At 40.4% G+C, this 20195-nt stretch overlaps 1 protein-coding gene across 4 annotated transcripts in view; it reads right to left on the bottom strand.

Annotated features, from left to right (window-relative positions):
- The window catches only part of LOC122539881 (breast cancer type 1 susceptibility protein homolog), an 85460-nt gene that overhangs the window by 44373 nt on the left and 20892 nt on the right, over nt 1-20195 (bottom strand). For all 4 annotated transcript variants that reach the window (XM_043675020.2, XM_043675021.2, XM_087977843.1 and 1 more), the window contains exons 5-9: nt 18652-18740; nt 14552-14691; nt 13242-13341; nt 12294-12342; nt 7481-7629 (exon numbers count right to left, since the gene is read on the bottom strand). In XM_043675020.2, the coding sequence (XP_043530955.2) occupies nt 7481-7629; nt 12294-12342; nt 13242-13341; nt 14552-14691; nt 18652-18740 (527 nt within the window). The remainder of the gene's footprint in view (nt 1-7480; nt 7630-12293; nt 12343-13241; nt 13342-14551; nt 14692-18651; nt 18741-20195) is intronic.

Here is a 20195-nt window from a genome sequence, read left to right on the forward strand (position 1 = left end):
AACTTCCTTCAAAAATCCACCCTTAACCCATCTGGTCTCAAACAACAACATTTCCACTTTTAACTTCCTCATGAAAAAAAATCATTTGCCATCTCCAAATACTTATCTCTAAAGGCTCTCTGCTCAAGTTTTTCAGTCAGCCCTCTGTACCTGCCAAGAACTTGATGTCCGCAAAATTCAACATTTTTGTCTCTTATGCAATGTTTAGCTCCAACTCTACTGTACGTAAAAAGAAGAGTTCCCTTTCAAAAATTTCTTTCTGCTTCTGAAGGTATTATTTTTAAAATCAGCCCCATTGTTCTCCACTTTAACAACAAGCTGCGCTATAGAATCATACACAGCATGGGGTAAGCATTCATCACACCAATCTTGATCTCTTCACATTCAGAATGTCACCTTACAGAAGTTTTGGGAAAGTTAAAATTTGTCTCAGTTGAATTCCAAGATGAAAGACAGACCATTCAGTCTCCAATACACATTACATTACATTACATTCCCACTAATTCCATTCTCGTCCCTGGCCGATTACTCAGACTACACAAGAGGATTTCATTTGGCCAAAAGTGGAGCTTCAAACATTAATTCCAACCAATTATGAAGATTTTAACCATGTTTCCAACCTCACATTGGTGTTCACATAATTAAGAGATTCACATTTTTCACCTCTAGACTAAATCTGTTTAATACCTTCCTTGCGAAATTTTCATCCCTCCAGCTGGTTTAAAATTCAGGTATTCATACTATGTTACACATTTATATCATGTTCTGCTTCTCCACAGATCCCATCATCACTGATCTGCAGTGCTTTTATATGCTTCAATCCACAATATAGAATTACATTATCAAAACTTGTTAGTATCATGTACTCTTTAACTTTTCACATTAACTTAGCCTGTTTAGCCTGGCATCAGCATAATCGTACATTTCTCCTCCACTCCTCAAAATGCCCTGTTATTGGATCAACTTTTAATCTTCTCAGCCCAAATCTCTGCAGTGCCACATGAACCCTTCATAGAGTCAGAGATATACAGCACAGAAACAGACCCTTCAGTCCAACTCATCCATGCTGACCAGATATTCCAACCCAATCTAGTCCCACCTGCCAGCACCCGGCCCATATCCCTCCAAACCCTTCCTATTCATATACGCATCCAGATGCCTCTTAAATGTTGCAATTGTACCAGCCCCCATCACTTCCTCTGGCAGCTCATTCCATACACATACCACCCTCTGCGTGAAAAGGTTGCCCCTTAGGGCTCTTTTATATCTTTCCCCTCTCACCCTAAACCTATGCTCTCTCGTTTTGGACTTCCCCAACCCAGGGAAAAGCTTTTGTCTCTTTGTCCTATCCACGCCCCTCAATTTTGTAAACCTCTATAAGGTCACCCCTCAGCCTCCGACACTCCAGGGAAAACAGCCCTAGCTTATTCAATCTCTCCCTGTAGCTCAAATCCCCCAACCCTGGCAACATCCTTGTAAATCTTTTCTGAACCCTTTCAAGTTTCACAACATCTTTCCAATAGGAAGGAGACGAGAACTGCACGCAATATTCCAACAGTGGCCTAACCAATGTCCTGTACAGTTGTAACATGACCTCTCAACCCCTGTACTAAATACTCTGACCAATAAAAGAAAGCATACCAAATGCCTTCTTCACTATCCTGTCTACCTGCAACTCCACTTTCAAGGAGCTATGAACCTGCACTCCAAGATCTCTTTGTTCAGCAACACTCCCAAGGACGTTACCATTAAATATATCAATCCTGCTAAGCTTTGCTTTCCCAAAATGCAGCACCTCACATGTATCTAAATTAAACTCCATCTGCCACTTCTCAGCCCATTGGCCCATCTGATCAAGATCCCGCTGTAAACGGAGGTAACCTTCTTCGCTGTCCATTACACCTCCAATTTTGGTGTCATTTGAAAACTTACTAACTATACCTCTTATGCTCACATCCAAATCTCTCCTCTTAAGAGTTTTAAAGATAACTTAAGATTATATGGGGCAATAGAGTCTAAATATTTAAATGCATACCTGGAAAGAAAAATGGGAATCCCAGTATGAAACATATCTTAGTTAGCCTAAACTAAATTCTGCAATGAGTATGCTAATATAGAATCAAATGTATGCTAATTGATAAGTTATTAAAGGGAATCAAGTCTACCTTTTTGGGAAAAACTGGTGATTCTGGTCCTCAGAAATACAGTGTTTGAAAAATCCGTGATAAAATGATAAATCAAAACATTAAATTTGTAATACGGTGAATAGTTTTATACTTTTTGAATACATGTACCGAGTGTGAAAGTACCAAAGAAAGTATGAACAACCAGCCTTGAAGCTACTACTTGCAGATGAAAGGTCCAATTTGCACGACTAATCTTTCAGTAAAAAAGAGTTGAAGAATCTCCTTTCAACATTTTCCAATGAAATATTGTGCCTGTAAGTAAAAGATTCTTTGAAGAAATCTCAGTCCCCCAAGATAACAGAATAATACCCCTTGGATATCAATCAATTTCACATGACTCAGTGACAAAAATAACACTAGGCAACTCTATTGTGTTTTTATTGATTAGAATGAGGCCTTCAATGAAACAATGTAATCTGCAAAACTAGTTTCTACTGCCGCCAACAGCACAGGAACCATCAAATGGCAAAGCCTATTCGATCATTCAGGTTTGCCCACTTCAATCAATTTTAGAGTCATTAGTCATAGAGATACACAGCATGAACAGACCTTTGGGTCCAATTGGTCCATGCCAACTAGATATCCAAATCTAATAGAGTCCCATTTTCCAGCACTTGGCCCATATCCCTCGAAACCCTCCCTCTTCATATACCCATCCAGATGCCTTTTAAATGTTGTAATTGTACCAGCCTCCACCATTCCCTCTGGCAGCTCATTCCATACAGGAACCACTCTCTGTGGAAAAAGTTGCACCTTACATTCCTTTTATATATTTTTCCCCTCTCACCCTAAACCTAGGCCCTCTAGCTCTGGACTCCCCCACCCCAGGGGACTTTGTCTATTTATCCAATCCATATCCCTCATGATTTTAGAAACATCAATAAGGTCACCCCTCTGATGCTCCAAGGAAAACAGCCCCAGCCTATTCAGCCTCTCCTTATAGCTCAAAGCATCCTTCAGATAGAAAGGAGACCAGAATTGCACGCAATATTCCAAAAGTGGTCTAACCAACATTCTGTACAGCTGCAACATGACCTCCCAAATCCTATATTCATTGCTCTGACCAATAAAGGAAAGCACACCAAACACCTTCTTCAGTATCCTACCTACCTGTGATTCTACTTTCAAGGAACTATGAACCTGCACTCCAAGGTCTCTTTGTTCGATAACACTCCTGAGGACCTTGCCATTAAGTGTCTAAGTCCTGCTAAGATTTGCTTTCCCAAAAAATGCAGCACCTTGCATTAATCTAAATTAAACTCCATCTGCCATTCCTCAGCCCATTGGCCCATCTGATCAAGATCCCCTTGTAATCTGACGTAACTTTCTTCATTGACCATGACACCTCCAATTTTGGTATCATCTGCAAACTTACTAACTATACCTCCTCCTATGTTCACATCCAAATCATTTATGTAAAATGAAGAAAAGTTGTGGACCCAGCACCGATTCTTGTGGCACACCACTGGTCACAGGCCTCCAATCTGAAAAGCAACCCTCCACCACCACCATCTGCCTTCTACCTTCTGTATCCAAATGGCTAGTTCTCCCTGTATTCCATGAGATCCAACCTTGCTAACCAGTCTACCATGAGGAACCTTGTCAAACGCCTTACTGAAATCCATATTAGATCAGGTCTACTGCTCTGCCCTCATCAATCCTCTTTGTTACTTCTTGAAAAACCTCAAATCAAGTTCGTGAGACAGGATTTCCCACACACAAAGCCATGCTAACTATCCCTGATCAGTCCTTGCCTTTTCAAATACATGTAAATCCTGTCCCTCAGGATTCCCTTCAACAACTTGCCCATCACCGATGTCAGGCTCACCTGGACAATAGTTTGCTGGCTTTTCCTTTTTAAAATAGTGGCACCACGTTAGCCAACCTCCAGTCTTCCGGCACCTCACGTGTGACCATCCATGATTGAAATATTTCAGCAAGGGGCCGAATAATCACTTCCCACAGAGGGGACACCTGATCAGGTCCTGGTGATTTATCCACTTTTATGCGTTTCAAGACATCCAGCACTTCCTCCTCTGCAATATGGACATTTTTCAAGATGTCACCATCTATTTCCCCACATTCTATAGCTTCCATGGCCTTCCCCATAGTAAAACTGACAAAATACTCGTTTAGTATCTCCCCATCTCCTGTGGTTCCACAGAGACTGCCTTGTTGATATTTGAGGGGCCCTATTCTCTCCCGAGTTACCCTTTTGTTCTTAATGTATTTATAAAAACTCTTTGGATTCTCCTTAATTCTATTTGCCCAAACCATCTCATGTCCCCTTTTTGCCTTCCTGATTTCCCTCTTAAGTATACTCCTACTGCCTTTATACTCTAAGGATTCACTCAATCTATCCTGTCCATATCTGACATATGCTTCCTTCTTCTTCTTAACCAAACCCTCAATTTCTTTCATCATGCAGCCTTCCCTTTCACTCTAACAGGAATATACCTTCTCTGGACTCTTGTTATCTCATTTCTGAAGGCTTCCTATTTTCCAGCCAACCCTTTACCTGTGAATATCTGCCCCCAATCAGCTTTTGAAAGTTCTTGCCTAATGCTGTCAAAATTAGCCTTCCTCCAATTTAGAACTTCAACTTTTAGATCCGGTCTATCCTTTCCCATTATTATTTCAAAACTAATAGAATTAATTATGGTTGTTGGCTGCAAAGTGCTCCCCCACTGACACTTCAGTCACTTGCCCTGCCTTATTTCCCAAGAGTAGGTCAAGTTTTGTACCTTCTCTCGTATATACATCCACACACTGAATCAAATTTTTCTGGTGTAGACTTAATAAATTCCTCACCCATCTAAATCCTTAAAATACTCTGGCAGCCCCAGTCTATGTTTGGAAAGTTAAAATCCCCAACAATAACTACTCTATTGTTCTTACAGCTAACTGAAATCTCCATACAAATTTGTTTCTAAAATTTCCTGCTGACTATTGAGGGTGTCTATAATACAATTCTACTAAGGTGATCATCTCTTTCTTATTTATCAGTTCCACCCAGATAACTTCCTTGGATGTTTCCTGAGAATACACACCCTAAATACAGCAGTAATGCTATCCTTTATCAAAAATGCCACTCCCTGTCCTCTCTTTCCCCCCCCTCCTTCTATCCTTGCAAAAGCATTTGTATCCAAAATCATTCCTGTCCATCCCGGAGCCATGTTTCTGTAATTGCTATGATATCCCAGCCCCATGTTCCTTACCATGTCCAGAGTTCATCTGCCTTCCCAGTTTGGCCTCTTGCATTGAAGTAAATGCAGTTTAACTTATCAGTCAGTCCTACCTTGTCCTCTGCTTTGTCCCTGCCTGCCCTGACTGTTTGACTCAGTCCCTTTCCCAACTATACCATTCTCAGAGTGATCTCTTTCCTCACTATTTCCCTGGGTCCCACCTAACCACCAATCCTCCTCCCCCTCCAAAACCCCACCCGACTAGTTTAAATCCTTCCAAGTGGCTCTATCGAATCTCCCAGACAGTATATTAGCCCCCTTCCAATTCAGGTGCAGTCCGTCTTTCCTGTACAGTTCACTCCTGCTCCAGAAGAGATTCCAATGATCCAAAAATGTGAACCCTTCTCCCCTGCATCAGCTCTCCAGCCATTCATCTGCTCTATCTTCCTATTCCGACCCTCACTAGCTTGTAGCACCGTGAGTAATCCAGATATTAATACCTGCGAGGATCTCCTTTTTAAATTCTTGCCCAACTCTCCAAATTCTCCCTTCAGAATCTCATTCTTTTTCCTTTCTATGTCGTTAGCTCCAACGTGTACAATGAATTCCTGCTGGTTCCTCTCCCCTTTGAGCAGATTCTGCACCCAGTGAGATACCCTTGATTCTGGCACCAGGGAAGCAACACATCATTCTGAGATTTCGCTGCTGGCCGCAGAAGCGTCTGTCTGTGCCTCAGACTATAGAGTCCCCTATCACAATCGATTGTTTGGAACCTGATGTACCCTTCATTGCATTAGAGCCAGTCTCGATACCAGAAACTTGGCTGTTTGTGCTACATTCCTCCGAGAATCCATACCCTACATTTTCTAAAACAGCATACTTGTTTGAAATGGGGATAGCCACAGAAGACTACCTGCCTACTCCTCCTACCTTTCCTAGAGTTAAGCCATCTCTCTGACTATATCTGTGCTTTTGTCCCTTCCTACAACTGCTATCCATCATAGCCTCTACCTCTTGTAAATTCCTCATTGCCTCTAACTGCCACTCCATGCGATCAGATAGGATTCACAACCAAAGACCCTTCATGCAGACATAATTATCAGTAACATGGAAACTCTCCCTAAACTCTACATTCGACAGGAAGAGCATATCACTCTACTCAAAGCCATCTTTGCTCCTTCACAATTTACAGACCCAGAAAATAGCTTCACCTTTTTGCTCTAAAAAAACAGTGCTCCAGGCCAACTTAGTACTTATGGTTTATATTTTTAAAGACAAAACTCAAGAAAACATAAATCAGAAAAGAACCCGATCTACTCACTACTGGAGACGTACAGCAAGGTTAAAACAATGCACTTCTCTGTTCCTGTGCTGTGAGCTCTCCCACACAGGTTCCTCCAAAGTCAGCTATGAATTTCACTCTTTGTTAATTTTTCCTCAACGCACTCTGATTTCCAGAGATATATGAACTCAAACAGCAACGACAGTAACTGTGCAGATTCATTGCTGTGTCGGTTAGCAGTGTAGGTTTCTTTCTCTCCCTCACTGACCATCTGGTTGCTGCTTTTAGTCTGTTTTTCTCTTTTTAAAAGTGCTGTTGTTTTGATCTTTTCCCACGAAAGTTCCAAAACAATGCAACAGCATCTAAAACAGTAATTGCTGCTCCTGGAATTTGAGGAAATCACCTCCAGCACCTAAAATATCTCAAACAAAAGGAGCAGCTCTTACAGCCACAATTTTTTCCTGTCCTCCATCCTGGAATACCCAGATCCTTTTCCATTTCTTTTTCAAAAAAGCATTTACTACTAGAAATTGCTTTAGTCCAATTACCAGTGCTTGTTTCAGATAAGAGATCACAATAAATTAAGACAAGAAGGCTGTAAATGCAGTTCTGAAAAAGTCATATTGGAGTCAAAACATTTTACTCTCCACAGATGCTGTCAGAGCTGCAGGATTTCAATAGTACTTTCACAAAACTCACCTGCGACCAGTTTTTAGTGTTTTGAATCCAATAGTTATAAAGTTGAATTCATTTCGACAGGATATTTATTGCCTCAGAAAATACAAACTCTGAAGTCTAGGATTTTGGCAATTCAATCAAAAGCATACCTATTTTTGATGAAAACAGTTCCTCCAGTATTGGTTTCGATAATTTTGATTTTTTCCCTTGGTAAAGTTTCTCATCATTGTCACACTGATCAATTTTCTCTTTTTGAGGAGTAGTATTCATGTTCACAGTCCTTGAACGTAATGTTGATCTACGGGAACAACCAGAACAGCAATTATGGAATTCAAGCTTTAGTGAACTAATTATTGGTATTACAAATCTTCATTTGAAAAATGAAATTGGGTTTTGAAACGAAACTAATCTGGGACATCAAAGAAAGTACAGGGTGAAGTAGTTAATAGATAATCATGCTAACACAGACTTGGATCAGGATGACTAATCAGTATGAGTAGCAGTAGGAAAGTATATCTGTTAACTATTAGCTGTAACACCAAGCTTTACACCTGTGTTTTCCCAAAATGGTGAGGGGTAGGGGGAGGGAGGTGGGGAGTTGGAGCTAAGAAGTTGCCTGACCTATTTATTTCCTAGCAGCCCATTTTTCTGGTCAATTCAGGAACTTTTAAGCCAGCACTTATGGTTGACAGCAGAACAAGGGCACTCACTGTTGACCTCAAAAGAAAGCCTCACGATGAGATCTTCTAATCTTATCAAAAAGAATTTTATCAGTCTTGCTGTGCAGTGGATTGCAATATTCTTCAATAGGGAATCACAGTGTGAGGTTGCAGTGATATCCTTATGCTTTCCAAACAATGCAAATCACAGCATTTTCTGACAACCAAGCAGAAATGGAAAAACACTCATGCACAAATCACTTTTCAACAAACTTAGCGGGTAAAATACAGATGATGCAAAGTTTGAGATGAAGGAAGAAGCGGAAAAAAAACTTCAAAAGTTCAGTTTAAAGAATACCTGTATAATTAAATCACAATGTAGATACCCAATGTGACACTATACAGAATTATTTTCCCAGGATTGGATTTGTTGCTCAAGAAACAAGATACACCTTTATGCAGGGACTCTAACAGCAATGAGAGAACTAAACAGAGGTAATACTCGTCACAGAACTGCTGAACTCAGATTGCTGGCTTGAAAGTGTTGTGCGCACATCAGGGTAACAGTCAGACATTTCAGGACCTGAATGCAAATCTGCCCATGTCCCCATCCTGCTCCACACCTAGCAAAATCTGAGTCACTTGAGAATTAATAAAAATGTGTTCAAAATATCAGTTACTTCAATAAAGGTTACAGAACCAAATGATCAAGTATGGAAACAGTATTTAAAAGCTCAAAAATCCTAATGGATAATAAGGCATTGAAACCCCATCTTTGCCATGGTGGCTGATCTTCACTCGCAAGTCAATAATCTTTTCTAAATAGTATCAAACATTAGAGATAAAATAATCATTTTAACTTTTATCAGTCTATGAAGTGCACTTTAATACTAATCACATAGGTAGTAATAGGGATGAGGTTCCGCATAACGATCATGGAGAGCTCGGAAAAATGTTAAAAAGCGGTTCCTCATTAGTGATAATCTCCTGATTACTTCCAGTGTTACGTGCTAGTGAGGATAAGAACAAGAGGATATGGCAGATAAACGCATGGCTAAAGAACTGGCGCAGGAGGCAGGGATTCAGATTTTTAGATCACTGGGATCTTTTCTGGGGCAGAGGTGACCTGTTCAAGAGGCACGGGTTGCACCTGAACTGGAGGGGGACCAATATCATGGCAGCCAGGTTTGCTAATGCTGTAAGGGAGGGTTTAAACTAGATTGGCAGAGGGTGGAGTCCTCAATAGCAGAGAGGTAAGTGCGAAGCTCGAAGGAGACACAGTAATCAGAATACTAAGTTGAAGAGACAGCTCAGGCTGGAACACGACAGAAAATAAAGAATGCCTGTAGGAGTAAATTGCATTTACTTCAATGCCAGAGGGCTGACAGGTAAGGCCGATGAAATCAGGGTGTGGATAGGTATGTGGGACTGGAATATTATAGGCATTACAGAAACATGGCTAAGGGAGGGACAGGACTGGCAGCTTAATGTGCCGGAGTACAGGTGCTTTAGGTGGGACAGAGGTTTTGTAAGTCGGGTAGCGGGAGTTGCATTTTTGATTAAGGGGAATATCACATCAGTAGTCAGAGATGAGTCAGAGATGAAATAACTGAAGGATCATCCAGTGAGGCTTTGTGCGTGGAGCTAAGAAATAATAATAAGAAATACAGTGATATTATTTGGGTTACACTATAGGCCAAATACTCAACAGGAATTAGTGGAACAAATATGTCGGGAGATTGGAGAGATGTGCAGGAGCAATGTGGCTGTCATAGCAGGGGATTTTAATTTTCCTAACATAGACTAGGACTGCCAAAGCGTTAAGAGCTTAGAGAGAGTGGAATTTGTTAAGTGCATTCAGGAAAGTTTCCTCAAGGGGTACATAGAGGATCCTACTTGGGAAGGGACAAACCTCTTTGGAAATAGGGCAGGGTAGGTGATGGGAGTGACAGTGGGGGAGCACTTTGGGACCAGTGACCTTAGTTCTATTAAATTTAAAGTAGTTAGGGACGAAACTGGTCCAGAGGTTCAAGCTCTAAATTGGGGCAAGGAGAATTTTGATGGAATTAGACTGGAGTTTGCAAGGGTTGATTGCAGTAGTTTGTTTGCAGGCAAAGGGACCTCTGGCAAGTGGAAGACCTCAAACTCTAGCTATCTCACTTTTTAAGGTCTATATGTTCCTGTGAGGGTGAAGGACAAGATTGGCAGGAATAGGGAAGCCTGGATGACAAGTGATATTGAGGCTTCGACCCGATAAAAGGAGGTCAGGTACAGGCAGCTGGGATCAAGGATATTCTTGGAGGTATACAGGGAATATAGGAGTTTACTGAAGGAGGAAATCACGAGGGCGAAAAGAGAGGCATGAGGTAGCCTTGGATGAGAAGATTAGGGTGAATCCAAAGAGGTACATTAGGTTTATTAAAGGAAAAAAAACTAAAGAGAAAATAGGGCCCCCCGAAGAACCAGAGTGGACATGTACATAGAGAGCCACAGGAGATGGGTGAGTTTCTTAATGAATATTTCTCTGTTTATCATGGAGAAAGATATGAAACTTGGAAAATTGGGGAAGTTAGTGGTGATATCTCCGGGAAAGTCGATATTACAGTAGAGGTAGTGTTGGGTGCATTAGAACGTATGAAGGTGGATAAATCTCCTGGTTCTGACCAGGTATATCCAAGAACACCAAGAGGCTAGAGAAGAAATTGCAGAGGCCCTGCCTAATATTTTTGCATCATCGTTAGCCAGTGGTGAGCTTCCAGAATACAGCAGGGTAGTGAAGGTTGTGCCATTATTCAAGAAATGGCTGCAAAGAAAAGCCTGGGAACTACAGACCAGTAAGCTTAACATCCGAAAAGATTCTGAGGGATGAGATATACATGCATTTGAAAAGGCTGGGTTTGATTAGGAGTAGTCAGCACGGCTTTGTGAGTGGAGATCATGCCTCACAAATTTGTTAGAGTTCTTTGACGAAGTGATCAGGAAGGTTGATGAGGGCAGGGTGGTAGAAGACGTAGTCTATATGGATTTCAGTAAGCCTTTGATAAGGTTCTACACAGAATTAACCTTCTGGAAGGTTAATTGCATGAAATCCAGGGCGAGCTGACAAACTGGGACACAAAACTGGCTTGATGGTAGGAAACAGAGGATAACAGTGGAAGGATGTTTGTCACACTGAAGATCTGTGACTAGTAAGTGCCTCAGGGGTCACTACCAGGTCCATTACTATTTGTTATCTATTTCAATGATTAGGATGAGAATGTACAAGGCATGATTAGTAAGTTTGCTGATAACACTAAAATAGGTGGCATTGTGGGTGAGGAAGTTTATCAGAAATTGCAGCAGGACCTTGGTCAGCTGGGGAAGTGAACCAAGCAGTGGCGTTTAATATAGATAAGTGTAAGGTCTTGCATTTTGGAGAGTCAAATCAAGATAGTAGTTTCATGGTGAATGGTAGGGCCTTAAGGAGTGTAGTGAAACAGAGGGTTCTTGGCGTTCAGGTTTACAGTTCTCTGAAAGTGGAGACACAGGTAGTCAGGGCAGTGAAGGAGGCTTTTTGACACACTGGCCTGCATCAGTCAGGACACTGTGTATAGAAGTTGGGAGGTTATGTTGCAGTTTTCCAGGACGTTGGTGAGGTCATATGTGGATTATGGTGTTCAGTTTTGGTAACCTTGTTATACAGGAAGGATGTTATTAAACTGGAAACAGTGCAGAAGAAATTTACAAGGATGTTGTCTGGACTCAATGGTCTGAATTACAGGGAGAGGTTGGACAAACTAGGACTTTTATCTTTACAGCATAGGAGGCTGAGGGGGTCTTTATAGGAGGTGCATACGATCATAAGAGATATGGATAGGGTGAATGCACTCAGTGTTTTTCCCAGTGTTGGGGAACCAAGGACTAGAGGGCATCAGTTTAAGGTTAGAGGGGAAAGAATAAAAGGGAACCTGGGGGCAACTTTTTTTTTTAAAAGCACAGAGCGTGGTATGCATATGGAATGAGCTGCCTGTGGAAGTGGTTGAGGCAGGTACATTAACAACATTTAAAAGGCATTTGGACAAATACATGAATAGGAAAGGACTAGAAGAATATGGGCTAAGTGCAGGGAAATGGCTTTAGCGTAGATAGGCATTTTGGTCAGCATGGACCAGTCTGGGCCAAAGGCTGTCTCAGTGCTCTATTGCTCACTTCACATTTTTAAAATATCAACCCAAAAGAGCATTAGAAAAACATTTATGAAATGCAGTTAGGTTTCTGGCGCCTTACAGGGCAAGATTCTTCCGATTTGTCTAGTTCCACTTACTTTATATTAATATGTGTTTTGAACAAAGGCTCCTCGGAAGAATCTGAATCTGTAAAACAAAAAAAACATTTTAAACATCTGTATGTTGATCAAATGCCAGCTGTTACACAAGCAGGAACACATCTATCTCATGGGTTCACCTGACAAAACTGATGAGATAACCTGGACCACGAGTGTTTCACCGCTAGAGGTGTCACCCCAGTACTAAAATCACGAAAAGATCCACTGGAAGAAAGAGAGTCCACAGCAGTATCCAAAGACAAACAAGGAGAGCACCCAGTAACCCTTGCCAGCATTTACTCTTCAAACAATACCATTAAAAAAAAACTATCAAACAACTTATCTTCAAAGTTGATAATCTTCAAATGAATAATTTAAGTAAGCATTAAAGAATCTATAGAGCAATTAAGCATTAGAACATCGAACATTACAGCACAGTACAGACCCTTCAGCCCTCGATGTTGCGCTGACCTGTGGAACCAATCTGAAGCCATCTCATCTGCACTATTCCATTCTCATCCATATGCCTATACACTGATCACTGAAATGCCCTTCAAGTTGGTGAGTCTACTACTGTTGCAGGCAGTGCATCCTATGCCCTTACTACTCTGAGTAAAGAAACTACCTCTGACATCTGTCCTATATCGATCACCCCTCAATTTCAAGCTACGTCCCCTTGTGCTAGCCATCGGAGGAAAAAGGCTCTCACTGTTCAACCTAAATTATCCTCTGATTATCTTATTACTTCAAAGCGAGACAGTGGAAGCAGAATTGACCAGTAGTCAAACAAGATAACTGATTGTTCTAAAGGGGCAGCTGATGCCTTGGGAAAAGACATTCTTCCCCTCCCAAATTTTGTTAAGAGAAGTGGGCCTTTGGTCTAGGGAAATGCAATAAGCCACATAAAACAACGATCATCTGTTCATGCACGACAATCAAAATTCTTACCAATCCCAACATAGGCTGTTGTTCCCTCTACTTTCTGCCTTTTATTTCTTGTGGAAACTCTTCTTACAAATTCAGTCAAAGGGGGGTCAGAGCACACGTTCTGAGTAAGGAAATACACATGTTATTTAGAATATCTTTAATTATACAATCTAAGTTATGCAATATATAGTTATTTTCTAATCAATAACTACAATGATCAAACTGCAGAAATTACATCACAATCATCAATGTTTTGGACTAAATCGCATGCAAGAATCCCACTCGCTGATGTCTGGCACAATGCGCAATGATCAAACAAATTCCCCCTGGTATTCCAGAAACAGAGTACAAGTATAAGGGAGTGATCATAAGACCGATCCAATTCAGACTTCAGAAGCATCTTTCACAAATTATTTAAGACATGTTCCAAATCTCTGAGCAAGGTAACTGCCATATAATCAATGAGTGTCTCTACATAGCTTAACGTTCACATTTGAAAGTTGCCTTAAAAATTGATATCATGCTGTGTTAAAATACTCACAGCTGCAACATCATTGTGAAATCTTAAAATTAGATCAGTTGGCAATAAAAATTTTCAGCTTTGAACCATCACCTTAAACACATTTGGTTTGCAATTTGTTTAAAAAGCAAACATCTTTTACTTAGTCAGTTTATCAACCTCATATTCAGAGTATACAAGGAAGTTTAAGTATTTAAGGAAATGTGAAAAGGAGGGGAATAAAAATCAAAACCATGACTTAGAAGTAACTGAAAAAAGAAGAGAAAAATCACAACATTCACTACCACAGCACATTTTAACAAATTGCAAGAAGCATGAGATATGCTACGAACAGTAAGTAACCCTAAATTACTGGGCACATTGCATCTTAGTTGTCAAACTCCTCACAAACATCAAGGCTGGACTTGCACAGTAAATTCAAATGAATATTTCAGCCATTTAGGGAGGGAATTTTATTTTATGACCTTGCTTTGATGACATGTTTTATAGCCCTAATATGTCAGAACTAGAAATGGAACTCAAAAATTGTTTTTTGCATCTAATTGAACTCCTATTCACAGATTTCCCTGTCTGCCACTTGGTCAGCTTGTCTCTCCATCCTTAGATCTAAGGGTCTATCTTGTCAATGAAAGTTAATGTTCAAGATATCAGAACATGTGATTTGATAATGCCCCAGGCATTATCAAATCACATATCCAAAGTCTACTACAAAAATGTTATCTGGATTAGAATGGTTAAAATAAAATTCATAACATTCACTGCGAGATGTACTCCGCTGGCAACCTTTTAATCAATAAAAGATATGAAGTACCAAAGTGCGATTTTTGGAGATTCCCATAGCTATAACGTTTTGTGGTGTATTGTTGCCCCAAGCCTGGGTGTCATCTTGCCATAAGTCTCTGTAAGCACTGTTCTCACTTGGAGTCTTTTTTGGTGTGTTATCTATGGAGACTGTTAAAAAACATGCAAGATCATAAGTAATCCAAATTTTTCAAATATTATTTAATATATTTACACATTCACTCACTAATTTTAACAGATTGAGCTTTTATTCTATTTTGTAAAAGCTGTATGGCTACCTAACAGTTTTTGAGTGATAACTTGAATGATTTTTGAATGCATTACTCAAGATCAGCTCTTAACAGCAATTTTAAAAGCTTGATTTGAACAACAACCATTCTAAAATAAATTAAAACTAAAATAGCTACACAGCCAATTTTTTGAAACAATGAAAAAAATCTAAACTACAATGTGGATTACATAATTTTATTAAGATCATAAGGCATAGCAAAAGTAGGTTATTCATTGAACCCTGTAAATAGTGACCAGTGAACTGCCTTCCCAGTCCTTTCCTCCATCCATATCATCCATGTACTTTATCCTGCATGTGTTGAGGGAAAGTTTATTGGTTTTGCTTATTAAAGCTTCATAATTGTTGACTGTAGTTAGAATCTATTTATTATAAATAAATAGTTTTTTTTTTAATGAATGGACCAGACTTTTTGTAGCTCCCGGTCTAAATTAGGAAATTCTGCTATAAACCCACCAACCCTTGTGGACTATACATCCTCACAGCCTGCTTACTGTAAGGAATCCACTCCATTCTCATTTCTCTCTCTCTCTCTGACATATCTATTCTGATGTTGGCAACTTACACAGAGGGGCTCAAATGTCTACCTTTTTCCTCAACTGAGGATTCCCACTCGAAGACCCTCAGCAATGTGTGACCCATTTCCCGCACCTCTGTCCATACCTCTTCTCTTCCCTCCCACAATACCAACTGGGGCCGCCAATCCTCATTTTCCACTCCACCAGCATCTGCATCCAAGGATCACAAACTGGCATTTTCCCCACATGCAGCAGGAGGCTGCATTCCTTTTCCCTCCCTGGTCAGCATTTTGGAAGGATTGTACCCTCCAAGACACCCTGTGCCACACCCAATACCTCCCCAAATCCACTCCCAATACCATCTTCCTATGCAATCTCAGATGGTGCAACACTTCCCCACTCCTCACAATTACAGGTGCCAGAGCCTTCCAGGAGACGCAACAATTTATCTGAACTTCATTTAATCTCATCTATTCTACTCACTTCTCATAATGTAGTCTCTTCTACACTGGGGAGACAAAACGCAGACTGGTGGTTACCATTTTATATAACACCTATGTTCTGTCCCTAAAAATCACCCTGAGCTTCTAGTTGTCTGCCACTTCAACACCCCCCCCACCACCACCCACTGTGCTGCCTGGCCAACATTTCTGCCTTTGGCCTGGTGTAGTGTTCAGCACAAGAACAACATCTCGTTTTCTACTCAAGGACCCACAGCCTTCAGGACTCAATATGGAGTTCAATAATTTTAGAGCCTGAACACTTCCTTCCATGACCTTTATCTATCCCCGCACCCTGCCAATGACATGGGCTGCTTTCAGTATAGTCAATTCATTTCATCTACCCATTATCCCCATGAACAGCTTTTGTCCTACCCCACTTGCTATGAACCAACCCTTGTGTGTCTAACTTGCCATTTGGGCTCCATCTCCAACTACCACCACTACCCAACAACAACCAGCAGGCATGTAAGTGAGCTAAGTCCATGAAAAGATCAGCCTTGATCTTATTGAATGGCGGAGCAGACTTTAAGTTCTTATGTTCCAATGGCTATGGAATCTTTTAGCCTGGTGCATTGCATGCTGAGTCCATTTGACATGCAAGTAACCCTGTGGTGTAGCTTCACCAGATTGACATCTCATTTTTAGGTATGACTGGCATGCCCTCGTCCACTCTTCATTGAACCATGTTTGACCTCAGCCTGAAGGTAAAATGGTAGATTAGGGGATATGCTGGGCCAAGGTTACAATGGTGTGAGTACAGCCACACAACCCACAATGTTTCATAGAAGCTAAGTTATGAATTGCTAGAAACAAAAACAGAAATTGCTGAAAAACTTAGCAGGCTTGGCAACATCTGTGGAGAGGAAGCAGCATTAACACAGAGTCAAGATTAGAGTTGTGCTGGAAAAGCACAGCATGTTCGGCAGCTTCGGAGGAGCAGGAAAAACGACGTTTCGGGCAAAAGCCCTTGATCAGGAATTAACAGAGTCCAGTGATCCTTCCTCAGGACTGAATTCAAAGTTTTAACTGTTTTCTCTCCACAGATCCTGTCAGACCTGCTCAGTTTCTCCAGCAATTTCTGTTTTTGTTTCATAACTTCAGCATCTGCAGTTCTTGGTTTTATTATACGAGTTGTTGTGACAGGTAGGTTGGTGAGGACAAGGTCATCACTTGATTCATCACTTTGGTTCTCATATTACCTGCTGCAGGATCAGTCTCATAATAATGCCATTTAAGACTCGGCCAGCTCAGTCAGGAGTGGTGCTACCAAGCTACTTTGGTAATGACACTGAAGCATCCCACCCAGACTCCATTCCGAGCCCTTGTCACTCTCAATGCTCCGTGCAACACAGAGGGGGACTGATTCATTAGTCAAGTAACCAGTTGGAAGTTTCTTTGCCTACGTTTGCCTCAATACAATCAGATATCATGGATCCAGAATCAACATTAAGGGATATGATCAGAAAAGGAACCCCCATGCCCTACCAGTGGAACAACCGCGCACAAAGATGGTGACAATGGTGGCTGGAACATTGTGTTTATGGTAGAATTCAATGTCAAAGTCAGCCTGTTCTCAACTAGTTTGTGGGACAGCTTTCCCATTTTTGGCACAAGCCCCCAGATATTACTAAGGATAACCTTGCAGGGTTGACAAGGTTAACCCTGTGCTTTCTGTTGTCATTTTTGGTACTTAGGTCAATGTCAATTGGTCATTCCAGTTTCATTCTTATTTTTAGACTTTGCAGCAGTCTGATACAATTAAGGGGCTTGCTAGGCCATTTTAGACTGTACTTAAGAGTCAACCATATTGGTGTTAGTCTGGGGTCACTCAAGTTCAGGACCACTGTGTTTCAACTCAAAATACTAACTTATTCTTAGAATTGCTAAAATTCAGTTTGGAAGAAAACCAACTTGAAACATTAACATACATAGTGGCTATGAGCAGCTTGGTACAACGTTATGAGCAACATTGTGGCTGTATAGGACATTAGTTAGGCCACTGTTGGAATATTGCATACAATTCTGGTCTCCTTCTTATCGGAAAAATGTTGTGACACCTGAAAGGGTGCACAAAAGATTTACAAGGATGTTGCCAGGGTTGGAGGATTTGAGCTACATGGAGAGGTTGAATAGGCTGGACGGTTTTCCCTGGAGTGTCGGAGGCTACAGGGTGACCTTGGAGGTTTATAAAATCATGAGGGGCATGGATAGGATAAATAGACAAAGTCTTTTCCCTGGGGTGGGGAAATCCAGAACTAGAGGGCATTGGTTTAGGGTGAGAGGGGAAAGATATAAATGAGAACCTACGAGGTAACGTTTTCATTCAGAGGGAGGTACATGTATGGAATGTGCTGCCAGAGGAAGTGGTGGAGGCTCGTACAACTGCAACATTTAAAAGGCATCTGGATCGGTATATGAATAGGAAGGGTTTCGAGGGATATGGGCCAGATGCTGGCAGGTGGAACTAGATTGGGGTTGGGATATCTGTTCGGCATGGACGAGTTGGACTGAAGGGTCTGCTTCCATGCTGTACCTCTCTATGACTCTAAGTATATAGGAATATTACAGTCTGCTTTTATTCCCACATTTAGTTTTGTGGTTCAGGTCAATTTAAATTTGTTGCAACGTTTGAACATTTTCCTGCCCATTACCCAAATACTTCATAACTTGTATATCTGTAAACAAACATCCTCTGAACTACAGTTCAGGAGAACATCCCTCACCAAACATACTTGATGAAATATTGTATGGTGTGAAATGAAACATGATTACAAAGAATCAAAGCAGTTTACATACTCACACTCATAACCTGTGTCCAATTGAAAGGCATGGATCATTTTCATAATGCCTTCTGTAAGTTGTTTAAAGCGTGTGCTTTCCTGCAGACTCCTAAAATGTATAGCAATAGTAGATGCGTGTTTAAATAGTAGATGCAAATTGAGCATTACTCATCTACATTAAATCACTACTAGTGCTTATTATTAAAATTATACAAAGTGGGATCAAATGGCTTCCCTCTTCTCAAACTTCTCATTGACTGCAAAGCATCATGGTTTGAAATGGATTGTTTGTACCAAAATCAAATTGGTCAAGTTTTTCTTGTTAACCTCAAGAAAGGGATTAGCTTCATTATTAAATCAAAGAAAGATAATCAAACATGCTCTGCTATTCTTATACCCATTTGAAGTTCACACACTCCTATAAACAGATTTCTGCTGGGAAGGATAGGTTAGTCAAATTATAGTCCATGAAAAGTAAAATGAACATTTTGTAGTTTTGTGACTCAGCTGGCTTCAGGCTGAATTTGGCAGTCTTGTGACTTTGCTCCTAACTGAAAAAGGATCAGACAGCTGATCTGGCTGTTCCTATGTAAACAGAAGAGTTGGACGAAAAATTTTATTTTACAAAGTCCCTGCCTTTAGCACTGCTTCATGATCATAGTCAACAAACACAGAATTAAGATTGCAAAGTGGATTCAAAGAAAGGGGAGGAAGGAGGGACCCTCGTCAGGTCTTCTCCAACTTCACCTGTGTGATCTGAATATCCTCTTGTCAGGGATGCAGAAGCTTAAAATAAACCAAAGGGTGATATTGTCATATGAATACCATCCAATGATTCAGACATGGTCATCTCTGGTACATTTCCCCTTTGCAATTTTGACCATTTCACTTCTGGGAATATTCCTCTAAGAGATAGAGTTTTACTGTTCAAGTGAATCAATTAGGATTCCATGATAGCTCAATGAGCTTGGTGACTCCTTCAAAATGATTAGGCTTAATGGCAGATTGCCTGGATGCCTTATTAACATGTACAGGATATGTGGCTTATTATATTTGCAAAGATATTGTTCTTGATGGATTTTTGCAGACATGTTGTCCCTATCTTACTGGATTGGAATGTGAATGTACGGTGATGCAAATTGGGGTGGCCACCTTTAACTCTAAGCTAAAGTCACCTTCAATGTCTGAATTTAAAACAATTCGGTTTTAAACAAGGTTAATTCATGTTTTGAGCCAGAGTATGCTAAATCATTATTTATTATTCATTATCATGACATGACAAATTGCAAAGCAGAAGCAATTTAAAAAAAACCTGAAAACACAGCTACATCAAGTACAGCACTGCCTTTTCTAAAACTCCCTGATCAACTAAAACATACAATTCTATGAACCTTAAAATAGAAAATAAGGTTGAAGAAAACTATTGGAGAAATTTAAATGGATGCTATAAATTTACATAACAAAATTGCTAGCAATATGATTAACTGAATCACTTCATAACATATGTATATACCTGCACAATGCAACATACAGATTTGACTTAATGCAAAGTTTATTTTTGTTA

The sequence above is a fragment of the Chiloscyllium plagiosum genome, unplaced genomic scaffold (assembly GCF_037043375.1).
Source record: "Chiloscyllium plagiosum isolate Xiang-an unplaced genomic scaffold, Cpla_swu_hap1 HiC_scaffold_32, whole genome shotgun sequence".
Taxonomy (NCBI): Eukaryota; Metazoa; Chordata; class Chondrichthyes; order Orectolobiformes; family Hemiscylliidae; genus Chiloscyllium; species Chiloscyllium plagiosum.